The sequence below is a fragment of the Azolla caroliniana genome, unplaced genomic scaffold, assembly GCF_043228905.1.
Source record: "Azolla caroliniana isolate FFs.n. ecotype wild unplaced genomic scaffold, voAzoCaro1.0.p SCAF_13, whole genome shotgun sequence".
Classification (NCBI taxonomy): domain Eukaryota; kingdom Viridiplantae; phylum Streptophyta; class Polypodiopsida; order Salviniales; family Salviniaceae; genus Azolla; species Azolla caroliniana.
In genome coordinates this window covers 14534369-14546257 of record NW_028230448.1, presented here as the reverse complement: position 1 = coordinate 14546257, position 11889 = coordinate 14534369, and the positions used below count along the sequence as shown (strand labels likewise).

The 11889-nt window shown below is 39.5% G+C and overlaps 1 protein-coding gene across 1 annotated transcript; it reads right to left on the bottom strand.

Annotated features, from left to right (window-relative positions):
* Positions 1-683: 683 nt before the first annotated feature.
* On the bottom strand, positions 684-4265 carry LOC147856266 (P-loop containing nucleoside triphosphate hydrolases superfamily protein). The gene is made up of 11 exons (XM_087329538.1): positions 3717-4265; positions 3531-3610; positions 3039-3090; positions 2404-2445; positions 2096-2174; positions 1984-2015; positions 1830-1898; positions 1679-1753; positions 1155-1271; positions 1018-1068; positions 684-944 (listed from the first exon to the last, which is right to left on the bottom strand). The coding sequence occupies exons 1-11, from the start codon at positions 4209-4211 to the stop codon at positions 807-809; spliced, it is 1230 nt and encodes a 409-aa protein (XP_087185664.1). The 5' UTR covers positions 4212-4265; the 3' UTR covers positions 684-806.
* Positions 4266-11889: the final 7624 nt, after the last annotated feature.

Genomic DNA, 11889 nt, shown 5'->3' with positions numbered 1-11889 from the left:
ACGTGATATTGCTAATTTACCATAAAAATATATAATATTAGTGAGCACAAATGATTAAAATTTTATTTGCAAAATGGGAAGTGGAAATTATCTCATGTGTATGGATTCTATTTGACAACCAAGAAAACCCCACCACATGGTGCAAAAACCAAGCACAACAAAGCAAAGTTTTGAGTTAAATTGCAAGTTTATAAGCACTAGCATTCTCCATTTTGGAATTCAAAATGCTCAAGTCCATGTGTTTGATCAATGTGCCAATGAGCAATATAAATAATCACATTGGTATTGCATAGGATCTCATCAGTAATAAAAGTTTGGCAACATCAAAGAAGAACATAGTCTATGGGATATATACAAAACAAAAACAAGCACATAGGTTCACTATACTCATCACATTAGACCATACAATTTATTTCATAAGCTCCTTCTGAGATACACTATGTGCGTGAAATACCTTGCAGCATGTAACTTTGTTCAATGATTAGAATGCAGCTCATGCATCACTTAGAGATTATTATTTTTGTACATTGCATATTTTATTACAAAAACAGCAAAAATGTATGATGTTTTTTGGTCACCACCTCTCCCTCCCATCAGGAGGAACCAAGATAAATTTGTTTACCTGTTAAGCTACGATGGTACAATTCATACAAAGCAATTGGATTCACCAGAGGCATTATGGCGGTGCATAATTTTTCATTTAACTTTTTGATATTGATGGAAAAGTACGTTTAAAAATACATGCAGCTGTATGGGAGCTTTGTAGACCATGCAATTTTCTGCTTTTGCTCAATCTGTACTAGCATTCAACCAATCGGATTTCGATGCTCATCAATGTCAAACTGAAGTGTCCTTTCAGGTTTTGCACTCTTTGGTCCAGAGCTATAGAGACCAGGTAGGTATGCTTTATAAGCTGGCATATATCGGGAGACAAAGTCTTTCACCTGGTCACAAGATAGAAATAGAAGTTTATCAATTAAAGAAATCAGATTTCGCTACTAGAAAAGGACGAAATACCTCCTCATCCGTCATCCCAGGCCTCCCAGAGGCCCTCATTGCAATTTCAGCCTGCATGCCAGGAAAGCAAACGATATACAACAAGGCCAGAGAATAACCATCCTTATAAGAAAGTGAACAACTTTTGTATTACATACCTGTAACCGCCATTGATATATCGCATCAAGCTTGTTTACCTTGATGATAATCCATGAGTTAACGTGTTTATCCCATGCATCATGATAGGCTGCTAGATTTTTATTGACTATGTCAAGCTGTACAAACATTGAAATTGTTAAGGCTCAAATCCATCTGAAAAATGGATATCTCACCAGAATCTCGTTTTAAAAATACTACAATTTATAGCCACTGCAAAAAAACAATATTGAATCATTATCACATCATTTCATTGCTCATATTATCGAAGCAGCATTGAACCGTATCCCATGAATCTCTTTAATAATCGTGTATGAACCACAGTATCCAGAGGGACTTTATTCTGGGATTCCAATAGCCTATCTGGAATATATTGTGGTTCATTGCCATGGATTATTTCATATGGTATCCCATCATTATACTCTGATTTTGCAAGCATTGTCTACTATTCTAGGACTTCAACTTTACTGAGATAGTTTTTTACCTCTCAAGACAACATGATTTCAGAAGGGAAGCAAAAAGACACCTGAGGATCAATAGAGTTATAAACTGTAGAATCAACAGGTTGAAACCCAAGCATCCATCCTTCAAACAGCACAACCTGCTTCAAATTTTCACAATCCTCATTATACTCCTTTCTTGACCTGATATTGAAATAAGACCAAATTTGGTGTAACCTTCAATGGGCTCTCAACCACAGGCCATGAAGAGGGGTCTGCCCTATCACCTCGACCACTGCGTGCAGACTGCAAATGGCACATTAAACATACATTATGATTACAAAGATGTCATTGAGGTTTTTTGCGAGATCCTGGAGAAAATACTGCTTACTTTATCATATCTTGGCACTTTGGCATTTCTTCCTATACACAAAAGAAGAGGTTATCATACATAATGAGCATAAGTATGCATTACAAGAAACCTTTAATGGAGGTTCTAATACCTGGAGATGAGAGATTCCGTAAAATTTCCAATGTATCTGTACCAAGTTTTAAATCATGGCTTCCTGCATTACCCCTGAGCTGCCATGTTTGTAAAAGTTTCAATGCTCATGCAGTAAAACCCATGCTTTTTTGTGAATATTTTCTTTTTCTTTTTCTTTTTCTTTTTTTTTGGGGGGGGGGGGGGTGTCCAATTAAATATGACAACTATACAAAGAAAAAAATCAATATGACAAATATACACTTTTTATAGTAAAATGTATTGAGCGCACACACAGACACACAATGCATAATGCATAATGCATCATACCTCTAAAAGGGAATTCCCAAAATGTTTGGCAGCCAATTCTTCCTGCCCAAAGGAAATCCATGAAGTTAATTGCAAACAACATCATCCCCATTATTTTGACATCTACAAACATAAAAATTCGCCTTCAGCCTTATGATCATGGATACCATACATAAGTGGCAAGCTCTAAGGAACCATTACACGAAATACTCGTGTCTTAATATCAATGTATTTATTTTGTAAATCAATGATGCATAGGAGAGTTTCAGCGCTTTCTCACGTCAAACATAGGTGTGACTATCTTATTTATTGGCACCCAACTTTATACCTCCATTATCCTAGGTATGTATCCATACTTGTCCTACGAGCAGAGTGGATGTAAGCTCGCATACCCTGTCTCACATTGCTGATTTTTCTTCATTACATTTTCACAATGATCACAAAAACCAAGAACTTGTAACAAATAATAATGAAGAATAAACACAATAAAAAACATAGCAAGCCTGAATTGGAAGTCGAAGCAAATAAAATACTAGAAAATTATGGAAAAGCAGAATCCCTGTGCCATTCACCTACAACAAGAGTATGCTTTGGAAGAACTACTGTTTTTCACTGAACATAACAAGAGATTAAGTCTAAAAGCCAAGAAATATTACCTGTTCTGCCCCTGTTAAGTAAAAATCATCTATTGAAACTGATATTGCCCGACTGATACAAGGTCAAGGGTTCCAATAATCAGAAACAACGGCAAAGGATGATAAAATGTCAACAAATACAAGCATTAGTTTGATGACATATTTGTAATGACAGACAGTATGCAGAAAAAATACAATTAAAATTCCACATACTTGTGGTTGCATTAAAGATATGAATAAGTGCATTCAATCCTTAAGATGCAACTAATGTTGTACATACTTGCCAGTTGCATTTAAGATATTAATTAACAAATACGTGCATTAGTTGAATTACTGTTTGTGTTAACAATATGCCCACAGATGTAAGAAAATTTCCACATAATGTATTAATTGGATGACTTATTACGCAGACAATATGCATCAATTTGTAACTAAACTTCAATACAATGCATCAGTTGGATGACTTGTTTGTGTTAACAATATGCATAAAAATGCAACTAAACTTCCACATACTTGCCGGTTGCATTGAAGAGGTAGTCGAGTGAATAGACGAGAGTGCTTTTGCCACATCCCTGAGGTGCAGTAATCCCTATCTAAAAGAAAACCGTTCAGATGGGCATCATCGCACTTATATACCACCTAGTAAAAAGTGATACAAAGTTCTATCTGGAAATTCAGTATACAAGAAACATGGCTTACCACCAATGCAGGTGCTTCATTTCCTTCTTTGAATTGATCTAAATGCTGACTTAATTGTTGTTTGCACCACATGTAGACAGGGATATAGTAATGGTAAACCCTAGATTTCTCACTAGGGGTCAGGAATAGCTCATTGAACCCAAGGTGTCTCGAGAGGCGGAGACCGAGCTCAAGCCATTCATCAAAGGAGCTTTCTACGGACTCAGGTTGTATGCCGACTTTAGAGAGCAGCGGGCCTTTGCGTATGAATTCCAAGAGATCCGCGAGAGGAGTGGATACAGGTACAGTTGGAGAAGGTAAGCAGAGGCAGGGTCGAATTAGGGTTTCGGGAATGTTCGTCTGGGTCTTGTGCTTCTTTTCCCTTTGAAGGAAGGGGGAGGGAAAGCTTGGATTAGCGTGAACATAAGGTGGAATGAGTGGGCGATGGGAGGGGAAGCGAGGATGAGGGTTCCCACAGAGGGTGAGGGATGATGAAGGGGCCGCCGCCATAGCCATGTTCGAGCTCAGACCTCCCTCTCTCTCTCTCTCTCTCTCTCTCTCGTTCTGTGCAGAGATGGGATGAGCCTGATCACATGGCAATGCCACGTGTGGCTGACACGTGGCGCGAGCTTCTTCTCTTCGGGTCTAGAGTCTAGACTGTGGTAGACGAGAGAACCAACAATAACGGTTTTCTTTTTCCTCTCTTCAAGAGACTAAACCAAACCACTCTCTCGCGTGGGTCGGTTTGTCCGGTCGGACAAACGGGTCGGGCCTCTAACACGCCATGTGACCGGAATACCCATGAGTTAACCAAAGCCTCGGTAAGTGGGCTTACGAGTTATGGCCATTGGGCAATTGCTTTAGTAACCATGGGTATTCCGGTCACATGGCGTGTACGATCTGGCAACAAGGTACATGTCTGGATAAACCAATGTCTCGATATGGGGCTTGCGAGTTATGGTCATCGAGCATTTACATGTGGGCTCCTCCTCCTCTAGCACACCATGTGATCGGAATACCCATGGTTACTAAAGCAATTGCCCAATGGATGACCAAAATTGTAAGCCCCTTACAGAGACTTTGGTTTATCCTAACATGTACCTCGTTGCCAGATCTAGTTGAGGCAAATGCATGCAATTGATTTATTGATTTCTAGGCCACTTGCATTTGCCTCGACCAATAGCTGCCAAGTACATCAGCATTTAGCAATCAGGTCATAGGTCATTCCTCTTTAAGTAGTGTACGCTTGTTTCCATAAGCCTCAATCGGTTGTCGTTGTACCTACTCCAAAGAGATTAAACTTGAGATGGAGTTCTTGCACGAGGGAATAGATTAAGTAAAATATGTTTGTGTGAGAGATCGAGAGCCGAGTGGTGTAGGTGTGTCCACATTCATCGTCTCCCCTTGTTCCTGAAAAATTACATAGTTACGTGTTGGTGAATATTAAAAAGGTTATGGTTAACCCTTTGTAATTTATTCTCCCTATGTTGTTCTAGCTCTAAGATATACCTACCTAGTCTCTTTATATATGGGGTATCTAATAGTTTGGAGAGGGTGGGAGAGGGTCCTAGTAGTATGTCTTGGTATTTCGCTCTTATCTCGGCATAAGTTGGACACTTGCATGTAAAGTGATACTCATCCTCTATCTCGATGTGACATAACCTACATAGCCTTCCTCTCTAGGGACTCTATTAGCATGACCATTCTCAATCTCAAGCTGGTGAGATGATATCCTAAGTTGCCCAATGGCCACCCTTAGTGCATATGATAAGAATGTATCTAGATATTTTGGTCGTGTAATAAAACCTAACTTAGAGAAGTGCACGAAGTGTTCCTTATAGTACAACATTTTAGATGGGAGTGGCTCTTGTGGGGTGATCCATTTATATCGGGTGTAAATTTGCCATATTTCTTGGTGTATTACTTTATTACAGTCTTCATGAGAGATTAAAGTTTGATCAGTCCCATGGTTGTACTTAAGGGGAGGTAGGCTATTAATGTTTATGCCATTTGCAAGTAACCAACTCACTACAGTGTTATACCAAGAGCTAGTGTCTCCAGACACATATAGAGATTGGGATGCCTCAAAAGCTTGACGGGATATACTATCTTGTGGTTGGCTATGTATCTGATGAATAAAAACTACCACTTGGAAAAGTGCTTCCACTAACATCAGGGACAAACTAAACTCTACTCTAATAATGTCATGTGGTACTGCCGATTTGCTTCGGAGTTGATGTGATAACATCGTCACCAAAGGTCTCTCTAATTGCGTCCATATGAAATATGGTAGACCTGGAGCCCATACTATTGATGCATACATGAGGGAAGGGGTCACTAATGAGTCGAAAAGTCGTCCCTTAGTTTGTGGCTCTTGAAAGTATGTCTGGTGGCATTGTCTCTCTAAGAGTGAGGGATGCATACCCTCTCGTTAGCCTATCTTTGATTGTCGGGATCATCAAGAATTTACCTGAATGAGCCCTAAAAGTGACTCCCAGATATACATATGATCCAACTACCTCAACTGGTTTATGAGAGAGGATTAGGTGACATTTACTCCTAACTTGAGACGATGTATGAAAGATAAGGACTTTAGTTTTCACTAGATTCACTACGAGTCCTCGTTGTGTGCAAAAGTCATTTAGGGAATTAAGGTGCTTTTATAGGCCGTGTTCAGACTCTGAGAGCAAGATGATGTCGTTTGCATAGAGTAAGAGACGAACTTGTGTATCCCCAATGGCTACTCCGTTGCCTCCCTTACGAGCAATAAAATCAATGATCTCATCAATGTAGATCCCAAAAAGGGTTAGTGCTAGGGGGCAACCTTGTTTTACACCAATGGTGCTGGTGAAGCAATCAGATAGGCCACTTGGGCATCTTAAGCACCCAAAGACATGCTCATATAGAGCATAGATGGCCCAGATAATGTCATTTGGTATCTCCAAGCTTTTAAGCCTATCAAACAACCGCTCCCTAAGAACTATGTCAAAGGCTTTACGGAAGTTCACAAAGCAACAATATAGTTTCTTCTTGTGAGCCTTCGTCTGGTCAATTAAACATCTAAGTGTGAAGATATGGTCAATAATGGAGAAGGCTCGTCTAAAGCCAACCTACTTAGGTGCTCGAAGACTTAAGGTTTCCATATAATCGTTGAGCTCTGCTTCCATTATTGCACCATATAGTTTAGTGAGTGTATGACCCATCATAATGGTCCTATATGTATTTGGGTCCATTGGGTCCCCTCCTTTGTGTACAGGGGCCACTGTGTTCACGATCCATTGTGGTGGAAAACCCTCGGCGAGGGCGCAGTTGAAGATTAGAGTGAGAAAAAGGGTTAGGCACTCTCAAGCATATATGATGTGTTCGGCTCACAATCCTGTGTGGTTCATGGATTTCCTATGTTGTAGTTTTTTTATGACTTTTGTGACCCTAGATGTCGTAAAAAGTGTCCCCATGGTAGGTCGAGGTGTGGAAGGCATTGGAATGGGTGGTTGGTTCTTGACATGGTAGAGTCTCTCTGTATAGGTGTGCCAAGTGTTGGGATCCTCGATGGATGTTTGTGGTCTCAATTCCTGTAATCTCTTCCATGCAAGGGCGCAGTCCCTACTCATAAGCATGTGATAGAGTTCCCAATGTTGAGATGCTTTCCAAGCTCGTCTTTTACGACATGCCATCTTGCACATCTCTTTGTGCACATCTCTTTGTGAGCTTGTACTAGAGGAAATTATACCACTAAGTCGCGACACTTTAAGTTGTCTATACAAATCTCTACAATCCTCATCATACCACCTATTCTGTGGCATAGACCCTATTCTATTGTGATCGGAGGGTTTCGTGTAGGGGAAGCTACTAATTGTTGTCGAGTGAAGGATGTGTGTGAGTTCTCTAAAGGCAAGGAAGAATCAAGAGAGGAGAGATGGGCTTGAACATGTTAGGCGTAGATGTCAGAGAGCTCATGCGTGAAATGTATTGTGGTGTGATTGTTTGGTTGACTAGATTTGGTGGCGTTGGAGGTGTCGCATTTTAGTTCAAAGTATAGGAAGTTATGGTCTACACCAATAGGGCATGGGGTCACCCGGAAGGAGTTAATCATGTGGGTAGCTTCAGGGTGTCCTATTAGGTAATCAACTGAGATTTCCCCTCTTTGTGTGGGAAACATGTGAGCTCTTCCGAGCCCGGCCACTTGGCTAAACCATTATATATGATCATATAGTGTCAACTATATTATCTGGTGAGAGAGAGAGATTATATTATCGTGTTCAGAGGTCAAATATGACCTGTGAGACCAAAAATATTACATTTCACGTGATACGTGTGAATGTGAGTAGTGACTCTCAATGTTCAAGAACTTTACCAATGAATGTTGCAATTGAGAGTGCACACTGTGGTTGTGAGAGAAATTCGTGCAAGGATTAGGCTTGGTCGAATATGTGTGGAAGAAATCATCAAATGCAGAGCCTTGTATCAAAGTATAATACTCAAACTCTCAAACTTGTTTAGGGTAATGTGTGCATAGTTGACCACTCTCATCACTTGTTCCCCAACGCCCCGTCTCACATCGCAATGCATGTGAGCTAAGTCGCATAGAAAGGATGATTCGAATGGTAGACAACGGGATGGACTCTAACATGTTTCGATGTGTACGGTTTCCCCGTTCCGTGAATAATATGGTTTTGTAGCTAGGTGCAACATGTGTAGTATAATGTGTGAAATGTGAACCCAACCATCCAAGATGAGGCCAAATTTAACCAAAAACTCCTTCCTAATAAAGGGGGTTCCTACTCTATCATAAAAACTCTCTATGTAAAAATAATGCATGGACACATGTGCTCGCTTTTTGACAAAGATATCATCATCCTCCATGGTGCGCTTGCATATGTTCAAGCTTTTTTAGCTTGTATTAGGGCCAACACAACAAGGGTTAACATTTTGCAATGTAATATTCTATTTTTTATATTTTAGTATCTTGCCACTTCATTCTTCGTGCCTCGGTAATCTATCTTCGATGATCACATGCTTCATAGCATCACTTAAGACCTCCAATAGATATTTCACTCCCCATCTTTTAAACCATTTCTTTATGTCAAGCATCAAACCAAATGAAAGTATTTTGCCCTTCTTAATTTTTTCTGCCTTGCATCCTATGTTCCAAGCATGGTTTGGCGATATGTGGTTAAGCATATTCTTAACTTTTATGATATGCTTGTATACTCATTGCATGTCGGCACCTCTATAGGCTGAGCAATTGATTCTTAAAGTGTGATTAGACTAGATACTAAGGATTTAACTCCCAAATTTTTATGCAATATAAATTTTGAATTTTTTCTGTTTCATTCCATGCACTAAGTGACATAGGGTCACCCCACACTTCCACTCCATAAAGCAACTCTTGGACCACCACAACATTGAATAACATCAATCTCACTTCCAATAATAGAGTATTACATCGGTTGCATTGATTCTCAAACATACACAATTTATTCAAACCCACTTAAACTCTAGACTCGTAACATACATTCCAATTTCCACCTATTTGTCAATGGGACATCAAACCAAGATATTTGAAGCTTCCCTTTTGTTGTTGTTCCATCTCTTCAACTACGATTTTGCTAGTCATATCTTCCCTTTTGCCTATGAGTTGTCTCCAAGTTTTCTTCCTTTCTTGTGATTGATAGTGTCACATCTTCTTTCCCTTGACCGTTCTTCGATATTGATGCAAAGTTAAGACCTTTTCATTTAGGATCCTTTGTGAGCTTGAAATTTTTGAGATGAGTATTGCATTCTTCATCAAACCAATCTTATAAGAGAAACTAAAAATTTGATGCCCATCTATGCATGCACCAAAATGATACCCTACCTTGAGAGTGACATCCTTGAATTGATCCCCATTTTTTTCACATCTTAAATGAGAGAGAGGTACATGACATGACTCTTAACCTAATTTAGTATATATTAGCATATTGATAAAAATATGACATAATGTTGCCTCATTCCATTTTGTTCTCTAATGCATTGGTCAATGTGTGAATCTTTGGTTGCAATATGCAAGCATAAGGGCTTGTGTTTTAAGTTCGATGACAATGGGCCAATTTTCAATATATTCACAATGGATGCATCGCTTTCTTTTATCGACACATAATCAACCACACTCCCTCCTCCCAATAGCAAGACACACAAGAACACTCGACAATCACATAAACATGAGAATCATTGAGACTCTTTGGGTTTTGTGCAATTAAGCGCGTGTATGAACATTGTTATGTTATCACCAACTTTCACGTGTTGACGATACCAACTTTAACATTAAAATCTCTCACAACCAACAATCATCTCATATGCAAGGAATCAACACACACGTCCGACAATGGATCATCACGATCAAGCTTGGACAAATAATAGTACTTTTGTATTCATAATAGTGCCTTTCAAGTTGGGGATCATATGTGACTATCGTGACATAACTTGGGGATAATAACTGGTGTGATAAAGCTAGATCATCAACGACTTGGTCTGTTCTAGATATACATCCAAATCAACGGTGTAGCATTTTGTTTAAATCTTACTTTACATGCATATATTCACTCCATGTTCTACATATGAGTATTGAAACCTTGAAGGTCCATTCCTCCATTTTAACATCTCCACTTCAACTGTTTGATGCACCATAAATCGAATTGAAAGCTATTTTGAACCCCAAGATAGTGCACAACAAGTCATACTACCACGTTGACATGTTAGGTTATATACCCAGTGCGTGATTATTGTAGCATGATTTCATTAGCAATATCTTGATAAGCCAAATCTCCATTTGTACCTTACAACTTGTGGAGCTTGTTGCCAAAGGAGAGGGATTTCATGATCATACATTTACTGGGACTTGAATCTATGACATGTTACCACTCTATGTATGCTAATAATAATTCACATTTATGATCAATCAAATTCTTTTTCCCGGTCCTTTTCTGATTCCACATTCTTTTATGGCATTGGCCCAAGAGCAATTTTTTTTATTAAAACTGATTACAATACAAGAACAAACGATTGTTTTTCCATTTCTTGTAAATAGACATATTCAGAAATAGTCACTACTAGACCGCAAGGCGTGTCACAACACTTACCCATCAAAAGAATCCAAGTCCTTTTCTGGTTGATAGTCAACCAAAAGGCTCGAAGGTGCCTTGGAAAGGTGTTGTAACACCGTCTGTCAGGCATAATAAGGCATGCGTAGCGAAAGATGCCATGTGACAAGGCACAAAATCTCACGATAGACGGCCATGGCTCCCAGATGGGCGAAAGATGCCACAAGACATGATGATAGGAGTTCAAACTCGCGTGCCGAGCAAGTCTCAATGAACCCTAATAACGTGTTTCCATAACACATCATCTTTTAATATGATATGGGCACTAGAATAGAGCAAAGCCTCAAGGAACCCTAATGTGTTTCCATAATACATACATCATCTTTTAATATGATATGGGCACCAGAATATTATTATCTTTTGTTTTTCTCGGTAACAATGATAGTAGTAGTAGTAATGGTAATAATACTGTGAAATGCACATAAGAGATCAAAACCAGTCTACTTCGCTTCTTACTTCTTAATCAATTTATAGTTGATACAACGAAACCCATTTGGGTTGGCTTGGCTAAACATGGTGTGCTAAAAGGGTGGGTCAATTTGAGCACACACATCCTAAAAAGGGTGAGCTAAAAGGGTGGCACAAAGGAACACATGCACACCACATTTCCCCCCTGTGAGAAACAAGAGATTGAGGGGCATGAACAAGAACAGGACATGTACATGAACAAGAACAAGAACAAGAACAATGGCTTGTCGAAGGAGGGGGAGCATCTTATAACAGGTTTCAAATGGAAATCCATCGATAATTCTAGTGCGAGGCGAGGATTACGCCCATAGAGTGCTCGAAAAGGGTTGATTTATGCAGCCATCTCGTGTTTGAGGGTCTTGTTGAGGCGTTCGGTGAAGATGGCGTGGGGATGTAAACATCTATGGACACGTAGTTGAGTTGCAACGAAGTTGAGGACATCCCCGTGGAAATGTTGGCCTTGATAGTTGGACGAGGCTAGTGACGAAAAACGAACAAGAACAAGAACAATGGCTTGTCGAAGGAGGGGGAGCATCTTATAACAGGTTTCAAATGGAAATCCATCGATAATTCTAGTGCGAGGCGAG